This window comes from Podospora pseudoanserina, chromosome 2, assembly GCF_035222485.1.
Source record: "Podospora pseudoanserina strain CBS 124.78 chromosome 2, whole genome shotgun sequence".
Lineage (NCBI taxonomy): Eukaryota > Fungi > Ascomycota > Sordariomycetes > Sordariales > Podosporaceae > Podospora > Podospora pseudoanserina.
In genome coordinates, this window is record NC_085921.1 from 888,635 (window position 1) to 901,945 (window position 13,311).

The 13,311-nt window shown below is 51.7% G+C and overlaps 5 protein-coding genes across 5 annotated transcripts; 3 read left to right on the plus strand and 2 right to left on the minus strand.

The window, feature by feature from the left end:
- Positions 1–4,207, minus strand: QC764_201510 (uncharacterized protein). The gene is made up of 6 exons (XM_062943856.1): positions 3,697–4,207; positions 2,783–3,514; positions 2,439–2,717; positions 1,294–2,391; positions 624–1,233; positions 1–560 (listed from the first exon to the last, which is right to left on the minus strand). Exons 2-6 carry the CDS (start codon positions 3,421–3,423, stop codon positions 432–434), a joined length of 2,757 nt encoding a protein of 918 aa, XP_062802613.1. The 5' UTR covers positions 3,424–3,514; positions 3,697–4,207; the 3' UTR covers positions 1–431.
- Positions 4,208–5,823: 1,616 nt separating this feature from the next.
- QC764_0031730 (uncharacterized protein) lies at positions 5,824–6,900 on the plus strand (the record flags this gene model as incomplete). The annotated part of the gene is made up of 3 exons (XM_062940193.1): positions 5,824–5,933; positions 5,988–6,472; positions 6,556–6,900. Exons 2-3 carry the CDS (start codon positions 6,350–6,352, stop codon positions 6,898–6,900), a joined length of 468 nt encoding a protein of 155 aa, XP_062802614.1. The 5' UTR covers positions 5,824–5,933; positions 5,988–6,349.
- Positions 6,901–6,986: 86 nt separating this feature from the next.
- Positions 6,987–7,339, plus strand: QC764_201520 (uncharacterized protein; the record flags this gene model as incomplete). Its single annotated transcript, XM_062943857.1, has 2 exons — positions 6,987–7,206; positions 7,284–7,339. 2 exons carry the CDS (start codon positions 6,987–6,989, stop codon positions 7,337–7,339), a joined length of 276 nt encoding a protein of 91 aa, XP_062802615.1.
- A 1,534-nt stretch (positions 7,340–8,873) lies between these two features.
- On the minus strand, positions 8,874–10,123 carry QC764_201530 (uncharacterized protein). The gene is given in 5 exon segments (XM_062943858.1): positions 8,874–9,465; positions 9,516–9,638; positions 9,766–9,797; positions 9,852–10,023; positions 10,034–10,123. The coding sequence occupies 2 exon segments, from the start codon at positions 9,604–9,606 to the stop codon at positions 9,188–9,190; spliced, it is 369 nt and encodes a 122-aa protein (XP_062802616.1). The 5' UTR covers positions 9,607–9,638; positions 9,766–9,797; positions 9,852–10,023; positions 10,034–10,123; the 3' UTR covers positions 8,874–9,187.
- On the plus strand, positions 9,765–11,906 carry QC764_201540 (uncharacterized protein; the record flags this gene model as incomplete). Its single annotated transcript, XM_062943859.1, has 2 exons — positions 9,765–11,405; positions 11,464–11,906. The coding sequence occupies exons 1-2, from the start codon at positions 10,139–10,141 to the stop codon at positions 11,904–11,906; spliced, it is 1,710 nt and encodes a 569-aa protein (XP_062802617.1). The 5' UTR covers positions 9,765–10,138.
- Between the last annotated feature and the right edge of the window lie 1,405 nt (positions 11,907–13,311).

The following is a 13,311-nucleotide window of genomic DNA, read 5'->3' on the forward strand; positions in this document are numbered from 1 at the left end:
CTTATTACATAGATGACGACAACGTGAACTGCAAAAGTGAGATGCAATCAAATTCAAGTCAAGAGAAAATGCTAGTACTCCTGAATATCCACCCATCCATCTCTATAAACCCATCGTTAATCCTCCCAAAAATACCCAATCCCAAAAATGCCAGAATCCCCCGCTTGCTCAACCGAAGGACAAAAACATGAGATGCCGTGCATGATACAAAGAGGTAGTTCACACTTTTGCGTAGATGATGATGTCAAAGTTTTTTTTTAAAAAAAAAAAAAACATAAAAAAAACAAAAAAAAACAAAAAAAAAAAAAAAAAAAGAAAAGAAAGAAACTGGCCATCCGAAAAAGTGATGAGATGCGTGCTATCCAAGATGCCCTCCCCCCAAAAACAAAAGAAGAGTAAAAGAAATCTTTCCTCCCAATCGCAATGCTTTCTTAATCAAAACTCATCTCCTCATTAGTCGCCTCATTCTCAAACGTCCGGCAATTCCTACACTGCGTATGGCTGCAAGTGTCCATACACTGGTTTGTCGTCTCAAAGTTCCAAAATGCACCGCAGTTGCACTATACACCACCAAGTCAGCAACCGGTTATCCACATGTCGCCAAGGCAAAGACAAGCACTTACACAAGTCCACAACATCTCCCCCCTCCCCCGTCCCCCCCTCGACCTCTTCCCACTTCTCCCACCCCCAACAACAACATCTCCCCCGTCCTCTTCCCTCCCCCTCTTTTTCGTCCCACCACCACCATTACCAACCCTAACCTCCTGCTCCCCAACCATCTCCAAACTCCTCCAACTCCCAATATCAACCTTCTCAAACCCCCCCTTCCCCATAAAATGACAATCAATATGATCAAACCTCTCGCTGTGCGCCGGCCCCCCCACCCCGAGTGGCTCGACAGTCTTGACGCAAAACCCGCACCAGAACCTGCTCTCGAAGTTCCTCCCATGTCGGTAATCATTCAGCTTCCGTTCAATCTCCCCCCCGTCGCGAAACTGGTGATCCCGTTCCAGATGCCACTTTAGGCTCTCCCTGCGATGACAAACCTTGCCGCATTCATAACCCCCCTCACCAGCAGCAGCGGCAGAAAAAACCTGCTCGGTGCACCGCCAAATCTCCAGCTGAAAGTGCTGGCTGTTTTCGTGTCGCTTCCAGTCATTCTTGCTCCCAAAACGCTTGTCACAATTTGAAAATGTGCAGGCGTAGGGTTTCGCGTGGCGCTTTTGGTGTTTTCTTTACCCCGAAAAGAATTAGTCGCTTGATACTGAATTTGGGGACGGGGAGGGGACATACTTAAGCTCGCAAGGCCTCGAAAAAACCTTGTTGCAATCATCAATCTCGCACTTGACCTCCTTCGTAACCTCGGCAACAACAGACGACGGCGCAGACGGCGTCGTCGTCGTCGTGTTGTTAAGAACCACCACCTCCTCCGACTTTTGATACCCAAACTCCTTCACAATCCTATCCAGCATCCCCCGTGACCTGAGAATCTCCAACGTCGCCTTGAGGTTCTCCACATCCCCCAAATCTATCGAGACAACACTCCCCGGTGATTGCCCGATGGCAGTAGTAGTAGTAGTGGTGGTGGTGGTAGTAGTAGTGGTAGTAGTAGTAGGCTCGGGAGATGGCGTCGCACCAGCAAGAAGCTGGAGCCGGCTGGCGTCTTCTTCAAGATTGGACGAGTCCGGTTTTTCAGAGACTTCGTTGTCCTCCTCCCCAGCTTCAGATTCCTCATCACCCACTATGGCGGCCGACTGTCTTCTGGAATAATCCAGAGTCATCTGGTCTGGCGAGATGGAAGTTAAAGTCACAGGTTCATTTTTGGGCTGCTGCTGCTGCTGCTCCGCAAATTCATCATCATCATCTTCTTCTTCCTCCTGCATGATATTGTCCGGGCTGGTGTCATCGTCTATCTGTATCACCACGGCGGGGTGGGCGTGCATCTCACCCGCTTCATCCATCGAAGGTAAAAGTCCACTGCCGGCACCGGTTAGAATATCCGGAGAGACATATCCCGGTTGCTCCAAGGTTTGCTCCTGAACCGGGGGCTCAACCTGCTGCTGGAATCCATGTGGAATGTTCAGTCCTTGGAGATCCATCTCAATGGGGATACGTGGGTCATCTAGTCCGGTTTGGCTCTGGTGGCTGTGGAATCCAGAGGCGTTCATGAGAGTAGAGTAATCCGGCTGGCTCATTGATGAGCGGTACATCAGGTGCTGTGGTTGGATCACCGCAGGTTCATCGGGCATATGATGGGAGAGACTCGTCACGGGCTGGCCATGTCCTAGTCCGCTCCATGACGCATGTTGACCAGCATAGGTAGAGTGTGTTCCCGCTTCCGAAGGCGCGTGCTCGGAGGCAACGGAAGCACCGCCGATATCCGGGCGGCCACTGGCGATAACAATGTTAGCTTCCCAACTAGAAATGTTGATGAGTACAAGGTAACGCACCGATACAAAAAGTTGGACAAGTCCATGTTCTCCTTGTGATGTACTCGCTTCAGATGCTGCCTGAAGTTGTCTGGCCTCGGCCACGTCTTGTTCTTGTCCTTGCACGAGTCGATAAAACATTGATAGACAGGTGTATCACTCTTGTAGATCCTGTGGACGCCCGCCCTGTGGCGGTCCAGGTCGTTGTTAGTACTGAATCCCTCGGTTGCCTTGGGACAATCTGGCATATCGCATTTGAACGGCTTTTCGTGCCGTGCTTTGTGCTTCCTGGCAAGCAATATTGCATCAGCAAAGTCTGATCAACCCCGAGTGAACAAATTCCGGCAACGTACCTGAGCTCCGAGTTTGTCTTGAAGGTGAGCTGTGGGCAATCGAGACATCTGAGGTTGTTAGCAGTCGAAGTGGTGGAACCCGCCCGTTGACTTCGAGCATCGCGGCGGCGTGGCCTGTCGTCGGTCGTGACTTGGCTTAGACCATAGCGACTAAACTGCTGTGTGATGTTTTGCGTCTCTGGGTTGTCGACGTCCCCATTATACACTGATGACGGGTTGCCCACGCTCCGAATGGTTTGGCTCCCGTAACCCGAATCGGACACAAGCTTTCCTCCGGTTGGGCTCACGAGCGTTTCTGCTTCAGACGGGGGTGCATTGTTTCGATACTCGGTATAAATAGGTGCGGTGAAATCAGAGTCTCTCCATGAGACTGGTGCTGTGGCTAGTTGAGAGTTTTTGACAATACGGTAATTCTTCAAGAAATCGCTGGCGTTCAACGTGCTTGCCATCATGTTTTGCTGCGGGACATGTCTGTTGCCATAGGTACTCAAGCCGCCCAGATTGTCCTGCATCATGGCATATGCTGAGTAGTTGTTGATACCAGCCCCCGATGGCCTGGTCATGCCCGCCATTTGGGACGAGTCAGAGGTGGGAGCATGCTCGGCCAGGTGGGCGAAAGAGTACCGCGGAAGCTGCGACATGATGCCGGCCCCCCGTGATGACTACCTGGACGACCTGTATGATTCGACGAGGCAATCGTGAGAACGTATGTCTTCAAGTTAAGGTGGTTGTCTAAGAAGGTGTCAACAGGGAGGAGGCCTGTACAGTTGGCTTCCTGATGGAGTCCATCTTGGAACGGACAAGGAGAGGAACGGGTAAACGTCTTGGCGTTCTAGACCTCGAATTGAGATTCGAGGATGCTCGACAACAAGGCCAACAACTATGGATGGAAGATATGAAAAAGGTCTACTAACGAACGAAAGAAATACACCCGATTCTGTCAGTGTTTATCAAAAGACCGCAGTCGTCGGGCGCAGTTTACGGTGCAAGAGCTGGAGTTGCCCGACTCAGCCAGACATTGCCACTAGTTGTGAATGGGCGGGCGCCGGCTGGTGATGGTTGGAGGACGACGAACGGAGATCAAGGTTGTTGGAGTGGGATGATCAAACAATGGAATTCCAGGCAAACGTTTGCGTTAATGATGTCGTCTCAAAATGACTTGTGCAGTGAAATGGGAGAGAGGGAGCCGATGTCGAGTGAAAATTGGGAATTGGGAATTGGGAAAGGGGATGGATGACAGGCAGCAGTGCCAGGCTTGGCAGAGCACAGGAGCACTGAGAGCAAACATCGGCCGCCTCACTTTTCCACTTTCCAACCTGGAGTTTCTGTTTGAGGGAAGTCGGTGACTTGCGACTGACCGGTTGGCTGAGAGGCCAATCAGGCTCGGTGAAGAACGCCTACAAGTTGGCAAAGCTGAGCACAACTCATGGTCGCCTGGTCACGTGGGTGACCACTGACATCTCTTGATTGGATGACACTTGGCTGTGCTACACTGCCAAGTCACACCTTGTGCTTCCACATCTACAACAGAATCAGTAGTGTACACTCTCGTGGAAGCAGGATCGGAGGATCATAGGAGCGTGAAATTTCTCACGGACTTGCCTTTTCCTTTTTGTTTTCAGTCTCGGAAAGCTACGATGGCTTTTCTAGTGCAGGGTTTGTGGCACTCGCCATGGAGCTCCCAGGTGTGGTAATGAAAACCTTAATCATGGCCGCCCAGTCAGAATTCAGAAAGTCATGATCAACCTTAACACGATCATTTTCCGACTCATTCAACTCATCACGTAGTATTCTTTTACTAAACACCACAGCAACCTCACGAGGGATCACGACGAGAGCCTCTTCCTTGCCTTGGAATTCTGGAGCCAGGTAGCCGTCCAGCAGTCCACTGCCGATGATGAGCCAGATGGCCGAACAGTTCAGCGATGGCAATCACATTCTCATACACGGCCTCTGAGGCCGTCCGCCAAATCCAGGAACAAAGAAAAGATGACAGCCGCTTGACGCTGTCTGATGCAGGGTGGAAGATGATCGCCGCGGAGAAACAGGCCGAGGGGTACGACAAGGAGGCATATGAGCATGCTCTCTGGCCGACCCAATTCACATATGCAACTGTCAGCACCACGAACTCACGCCAAAGCAAGAAGAGTAACGCCCGACTACAGACGTATCTGCTCAAGCTTGAACATCCATTGGCTACTGCCGGGCAGGTCAAGACAGCGGCGGGCCTGGACACAACCCCACCCATCTTCAGTGGCGCTGGCGATGACGGTGATTCGGCCAACTTCTGCAAGATCGTAGGGGCAGAACGTAAGAACCACATCATGTCATACTTGAACCAGACTGGGCATTCGACTTTCAAGCCCACTTTCATCACCCGTTCCGTTGCCTTCCAGCGCAGGACCAATACCCAGTCCTCTACTTTGTCTACGGAACGCTGGCAGACCCCCCGTGTTCTCAAAGAAAACATGAACCTCGACGACGAACTTGTATACAAGCCTGCTAGAGTGCGAGGTGGTTTGCTCAAGGTCTGGGGAAACAAGTACAAGGCCCTCGTTGATGCGCCTTCAAGGATGGATCACAACAAGGCGATCATCGATGGTTACGCCTTTACTGTCGAGAATAGCATGCAGGAGGATGCTCTGTATGGGTATGAAACGGACAAGTATGAGGTGGTACGGTGCGCCATCGAACTGCCAGAGGAATGCCAGGTGGTGAAGGGCTTGACTTTCCGATTTGTTGGGGAGACAAAGTGACACCACTCCATCAACTCACAGCAGGGCTGTGGGCTCCTTGACACCTTTGCTCCCTCGCGTATTGTTACCTGCCAGGTTAGCATCTCCGGGGAAGAGCCCCGAAGTGCAGATCCGTATCGGACCGTCAAGCGCGGCTTCTCTTCGACCACAAGTTCATCGGAATCCTGTCGGGTGGCTGCTTCTGATGGGCCTTGGCGGTCTGTTCTGGATTGGACAAGGCATTCGGCTGTGGAACTTGTATAGGCCGCGAGCCTCAATTTTTTACACCAAATTCTCGCCGGTCTCCTTTTCCGCATCATGGCTGCCCGAATCGGCTTAGTAGGCGGGCGTCCCAAAGCACGGCGAGGAATGTTTGCTTACTCGGCTCAAGCCACCATCTGAGAAATAAAAGACAGGTCATATATCATACCCTCTCCAAACTCCAAATTCTCTTGTTCACCATTTTCAAGCAGCGTCAGATCCATCTTTTACCCCACAAGCGTCAGCAGACCAAGCAATGTTTGCCTGAGAAGCTTCAACACTACTGTTCCCAGCTTGACTTCCACTGCGATGCGGGCCGATGCCCTACGGCCACGCTATACCGGGCCTTCGCAGGCATCAGTGCCAGGGAGACCTTGATATCGCCTCCAACCAGTCCGAACTCGCTCCGCATCTCCTACCGTCACCCTTTCGGTAGGGTTATGCTCTCGGGAGGCTATCAAGTCACCACGTCTCGATACTGGTCGATATCCTCATACTTATAGATATCTTTGCGCACAAGAGAGGTCGGGGAATCTCATCACCACATCCCTTCTTCTCTCCGGGCCGGTTGATGTACCAAAGACCGGCGAGGTCCGTCTCAGCTGGTCTGATGTCGGCCACCAGGCGTCAGTTGGGTAATTTGCGCCGGGCGACCCCCACTCCTGTTTGTTTGCTTCGTTGCAGATGGTGTAAGGTGTGCAAGGAGGACCCAGTCTTTGCAGCAGCACAACTGCAGAGCAGAGGCTCGACTTTAACAATCACTCACAGATGGCCTAGATCCGCTCGACGCACTATGTGATTAGATCCTACCCGAATGTGCTGTCACTTCATGGCACCCACACAGCTCCTTGTCGTCTCACAGGTGGATGGCTGGCGTCGTCATATCCAACAAAGATCCAGGCTCCTAGGTGCAGTGTGATGATGTGCACCCTCCGACTATCGATCGAGAAGTCTCGGCTTAAACGTGACTGGCAGCTATGTGGTGCTTGGAAGGGGTATATAGATGCCTCAATCGCCGTTTTTTTATCTTCTCGGAGCAATTTCAGATCATCCTCTTCCAGTCATTACTGTGGGCTAAAGTCTCGTCTCGAGGTTGTTGACAAATCTTGTCTAGTCATTTGAAAGACTGCTTTCTAGAATCTCAGGATACCAAGCACCAACACAAGCAACCCGCTTCGCCCCTTTTTACCTCGCCCCTTGCCGTCGGTATGTGCGACTACGAGGAATTCATTTGGTCCTGTGAGCACTCAGACTTCCGGCTCAAGTCATACTGCCATAAAGCCCGAAACAACCCGGGCCACGCCTGCAACTTTGTAAAGCGGCTACGCCATTGCTGGGACCAAGGCCGTCCATGTGACGCTTGTCTTGCAAAGCAGGTAGCTGAGGCCCACGCCCAGATGATGAGCGGTTGGTACGGGTCCAATCAAGGTACGTCAGAGGTCAGCTGTCAGATACTTCCATCCAGTGCTAACACCAAGAAGGCGGTCGAGCCTAGACTTTTCCAGCCAGCCATTGGTCCTTCGCTGCAGACCATCCATCGGCCACGGTTGCCAGTTTCTGATTTATCTCGATGGGGGAGCCAAAAGATTGTCTCTTGGTGTTGTCGGAGTTCAGAATAGAGTTTTCATGGTTTGTTCATTCAGGGGGGCGTTTCACTGTTACACATTTTGTGGGAAAAGAACACACTTCTTTTATATAGAGGAGAAGAGCAATCCAATCACTCTTTGCCATGATGATGAACAGTAACAGTCCACTACATATAGTCTCACACTCTGCTACCTACATTGCCCACCTATCTTATCACCGAGTCTCCCGAGATTGTACTACATACCTATATCTTTTGTCCTCTCGCCTTGGTAGGCGGGGGACTTTGGGGATAAAGGTTGTTCCAGTAATCTACTACTACCAGGAGGAAACTCGCTGACACTGAGTAAAAAAAACTAGCCCATTCTTTTTTTCTCTCGTCGCCTCCACCGAATTACGTCCCACCCTCAGGAAAGAAACCTTCGTGTCATCTCCCGTGCCCTTCCCTCCTTCTTTCTATCATGCGGTAACACGCGGACGCGGACGGGAATGGACGAACCACGTCTGTCTGTCCCAAGCCATTTTGTACGTCCGAACCCGCCATGGGCAATCATGAACTACTTTTTTTATTCCCACAACGGATACCAAGGTAGGTAGGTAGGTATTTTCCCCTTGATATCTGCAACCCCCGTTTTCCCTAGGTCGCATAGACCATCTGGCACATGATGAGCCACACACTGCCGGCTTCCTTCCTTGCCTTCCCGTACATGAGCGCCTGTGTTACATACTCGGCTGATGGAATATTCCAACCCCTTTTCCAATGGGGACTGGGGAAAATTTTGCTCGCCTGCTTGCCGGCCGGGAGCATGATTGATGATGGCTGGGAACAACCCCCCCCCCGGCCCCATCGCCCCCGGTTGGGGAGCTTACATGAATAGTTAGTTTGTCTATATCGGATGCGGGTATCCTTTGCTGTTGAAAGAACTACCTACCGAAGTGTTCGGTAACTGAAGAGAGGGTGTCTAAGAAGGTGAAGGTGATACACGCTACGTGGTTGACAGTCGGGGCCGGGGAATTACATGCGGGTAGGTAGTTGAGATATGTAGGGGTTGGTTGAAGGTAGGACATGGGCAGAGAGGGAGACATTCCATGGAAACGGTGAAAAAATTCATATGGTACAAATGTCACACATCAAACCCAGCAGAGGGGGTCAGCGGCCGAGAAGTGGGGAATGTGGAATATATGAATGGGTTAATGGTTAATCCTCAACAATACGTCCCTGCTGTCAGTTGGATTCTTCCAAACTGACGTTAGGTAGCTGCCTACATTTTAGCAAATTGAAAACAACTCCGAGGAGGCCGGGTGTAACGTTTTCCATACATCACACCACGCCACTAGACTTTCACAAGAGTTACGACTGTTCTTTGTGTTCAGTTGGCGCGGTACTTACCTCGTGGACAAGCACGACGGTCAAGGGCGCGGCCCTAAAAACCTCTAGCAACTTCCTTCAGAGATCGCGGAAAGCTTTACGCATTTTCTCATTCGAGCCATGCGTTACGAGGAGGTACAGACAGGCCTTTCTTTTTGATTTATACTTCAGTTCTGGTATAATAAGGCTCCAAGGATCAGAGATACGTGCACCAGAGGCTGAACCAAGACCCATCTTTACCGGGGACATACATCCTCCGTACTTTCCAAGCTTTCGTCCCTTCGTTGTATCATCCTCCATCCCAACTTACCATCCCAACTTTCCCCCATCATCAGATCAACTCAAGGAAACATTCCACACATCAGCACCCAATCAAAGTAATCACATCAAATCATTTATTCCCCCCTCTATAACCCCCCCTCCCCCCCCCCTGCCTTCTCCTCCTCATCCCAACCTCTACTCAAAGTTCGTAGCCCCCGCCACCCTTCCCACAACATTATACCTCTTACTAAAAAACGTAACCCAATCATTCAACGTCCCCTTCTCCTTCTCCGTCAGCCCAGACCAGTCCGCATCCACATCCTCGACCTTTGTCGAGGTCTTGCCCAGGGCCTTGGAGGCGTCCTTTCCGGCAAAGACGTGGTAGGCGCCGCCGGGGAGGTAGGCCTTGTTGCCCGTCACGTCGTAGACGAGGCCCTTGATGGCGACGTAGCATTTCCCGTCTGCTTGTTCACCTGTTTTTTGAGTTAGAACATGTGTGAGGGTGAAAGGGTGGTAGATATACCGTTTGCTTTGGCCAGCTCCGAGAGAGAGATTGGGTCGTCCTTTGGGGGGTTGAGCTGGACGGGGGTTTTGGGTTCGAATTTGCCGGACATTTTGACAGGTTTTGTGATGTGGGATTTATGTGCTGAGTGAACGATGTTAGTGGTGAGATGTGGTTGTGTTGGTGATAGGGGCTGCTCAGGGGAAGCTGATGGCTAGCTCAAGTGGGGGCGGGGTAAAATAGCTACTGCTGGCAGAAAAGGGAAACATACAGCTTTCGGTCAGACAGAAAGGTTTGTTGATTCTGAATAGCTTTGTTAGATCTGGCGGAGCCTGAAAGCAGGTAAGAAATACTTACGTACTGGAGAACCCTGAGTCAAGAATCTTGTGATTGTTCAGTTGAGACAACAGATGAACCTCGGGATGGTGGCGGCTCGACAGGGTTCAGGCTGGGACTGGGCAATGACGTGCAGCGGCCGCCAAGAAAAGGACGGTTTGGTGCCTCAGGCACTATTGTCTTATCTGCGAAGCTTAGGTTAGCTTCCGGAGAGAGCTGCCAAGAGCTATGACCTAAGCTCCCAAAAGTTTCCTTCAACTCCAGGTTCAAAGGGCATCACCAGAAGTGGGAATTGCCCAACTTTCACCATGCCGGTTCCAAGAATAGCCGGTCTACGGGTTGTAGGAGTGCAGAGACTACTTTCCACACCACGAAGAAACCCGCAAACAGCGCTCAATGGAGCTCGTCAATCCCTCGGAATCGACCAGCAAGGCCGTCTAAAGTCGACAACCCCACCACCGGGCGGTGGACAAGGGGCAGGTCAACAACAGGGGCAGGGGAAAGAGGGCGAGCAAGGAGAGGCTCAGAAGGAACAGTTCAAGAAGGGGTTATGGTCAACATTCTGGACGCTATGGAAGAGGGACATGAAGCGAGGATGGGAAATCACGAAAAAGACATCGCTCAAACAGACATGGAAGGAAGAGCCAATCGGTCTTGTCATCGGCGCCGTTGGTGCGACACTCTCCATGTGTTTCCTCGCTTTTACCTTTTACCAATACTTTGCCTACTACAACTCTCCCACGTTCACCGTTTTCCCCGAGGACGTCGCCTTCGCGTTGAGGAAAGCTCTCTACTTTGGTGACTTCAAAAAGGACACCAAGCGCGCGCTGCATTACTACAAGCAGGCTATCGAGCTCTGCCAGGAGCACAAACTCGACCACTTCTCCGACGAGGTGATGGGCATCAAGCTCAAGCTCGCCGACTGGCTCGAGAAGATCGACAACCACCGCAACGCTATTCACATTCTCGAGAACCTGCTCTCTGACTGCCAGCGCTGGATCGTTGCGTTTGAGAAGGCGGAAAAGGAGGAGATTTTGCCGGGGCAAAAGAACTACAAGCCTCAGCATGCTATCAAGGCTGTGGAAGGTGAGACACCGGGTGAGGTCAAGATGGTTGTTATCCCACCGCCACCGGTTGAGGAAGAGGGAGGAGCCAAGTCAGAAGGTGAGGCGGCTGCTCAACAACAGCAACAACCACCACCACCAACCAACCCAGACGGCACACCTATTCAGCCAAAAGAAACTTTCCGCGGCAAGCGCACACGTCTATTGATGAAGTCGATTGGCATTGCTGTTAAGCTCGCCTCTCTCTACTCTGATGACCATGTTCTAGAGCAGGAAACCGCCCACGAGAAGCTCGTCTGGGCCGTGGAAACCAACCTCAGAGAACTGGCTCGCCGGCAAAAGGAGCCCCTCAAAGAAGGAGAGGGCAAATGGATGACACCCGAGGAAATCGGCGGCACGCTCGAATCTCTGGCCCACGACTACCAAGCCCAAGGCCAGCATCACTTGGCCGTGCCTCTTCTCTTCCAAGCACTAAGAATGTGCGACCAACCATGCCATACAGCCATGCTTAGTATGTTTTTTTATTTCATCTCCCTTTTTTGACCAAATTTTCACTAACATGCGTCTAGTGTCCAACATATCCACCTCGTTCGCCGAACACCCCCTCCTCCCACCCGGTGACTCCCCCGTTGATGCTCTGATGGAGCAAGACGCCTCCAAGATTTTTGCTACAGCCAAGCAGCAGCGCTCTGCGTACTTAGAGGCGGCGGAAAGATGGGCGCAGAACGCGATTGCGCAGGCGAAGAGGACGACGGGGGAGGAGAGGACTGAGGAATGCGATCAGGCTTGTGCTGCGGCGGTGATCAATTATGGGTCTATTCTTGCGCTGCAGGGGAAGACGGAGGAGGCGAGGAAGAAGTTTGAGCAGGCGAGGGAGATGATTGGGAAGATGGAGGGGGGGGATAAGGGGGTGTATGAGAGGGAGGTGGAGGAGGGGTTGAGGAAGTTGAATGGAGAGGGGGAGGACAAGAAGAAGGCGAAGAAGAAGATTATGCCTGGGGGTTGTGCCTAGGTAGGGTGGGCTGAATAAAGGGGGGGTAAGGGAAGGGGCGGGGATTGTGACTGGGGGCGGTAGGGGCGGTTGCCTTGAGGGAGTTACAGAGGTGTGCAAAGAGCAGAGGACCATCCTAGGTTCCAAGGTGGAGCTGGGGATTTTGCTGTCGGTTCCCTGGTTTTAGGACCAATGGAAGTGGTAAATGGACGCCCGATAGTTGTCGGTGATGGGCTGCCGCAGTGGTGGCTAACCACTTTATTACTGCCTTGCTTGGTTTATGTCAGCGGCCCAGGCGGGTCTTTTGAAGGTCAGGGGGGGACGGCAGTTGTGCTTGCCGCACACACACGGAGAGGGAGGGAGGGAGGGAACATGTCTCCAACACGTGAAGAACCTCTTGGCTAATAACGACATTCAACCTTGACCATACTGCAGGTATCCTGCTGCTGCTGGTGCTGTGATCATTCGGTCCTTTGGTCAGGAGCTACAAGATCTCATTGGACGGGTTGGGTTGGAGCCCCCTGACTGAAGTAAGCAAGCATATCGGGCATCTAGAGAGCCCTCGGTCTTTATGGCATCTTTCATGAGGCGTCGAATCGTCTATGGAATACCGGGCATTCCTCAAGTCTGGTACTGCTGGTCTCCCTCTCGGGAAGCTCGACCTAATCGAGAAGGAGGAAAAGATACGAAGTGGCCACCTTAGGTACATGGGATATACCTTGAGGAACAGAACTCCCTGCAGATTCTGCAGATATGGGATCGGCCCGGGTGTGTGGAACGATGGGTGCTGGTTGATGGAAGTGGCACTCTGAAAGTGGATGATGCTACATGCCTTGGGCAGTTTGGTTTGAGTTTGGGAGGAACCGCAGGGCTGAATAGAGGGTTGAGGCTCAACGGGAGGGAGGGAGCGGCGGCTAATATCCTTGTCCTCGGTTTCGGTGAGGATCTGCTCAGTGCCTGGACTTTCGTGTGATATAGCTGTTTTGTATTATTATGTGTGTTGGGGGGGTGGGGGGAAGGAAAGAGAAAATGATGATACCCCTTTCTGTATATATGGAAATTGTAACGAACAATACACAGCTCTCCATGCTTTTTTATCGGCCACTTGTGGTAAAGCTGGAGAGGTTGATACTGTGAGGGCGGGGATGTCGTGAAAACTGGGCGAGTCTGGAGATGGGGATTTATTTGGGGATGGCTGGACAAGGGGCTGCTTGTACGAGAGTTAATACTAGATTAGTTGCTTGTTATCACATAGATCTGGGCATTCTATCCGTTGATAGCTCTGGTGTAAGGAAAATGGCGTTGGCACCTTTGGTTGTAAGCAAGCAAGCTGATTAGATAGCTTGGTTGTGAGTACTTATGTTGTAGGATGATCGCACCCGATATAGGGATATGCTAGATGAAGCCTGACCATCAGCTGTTTGTT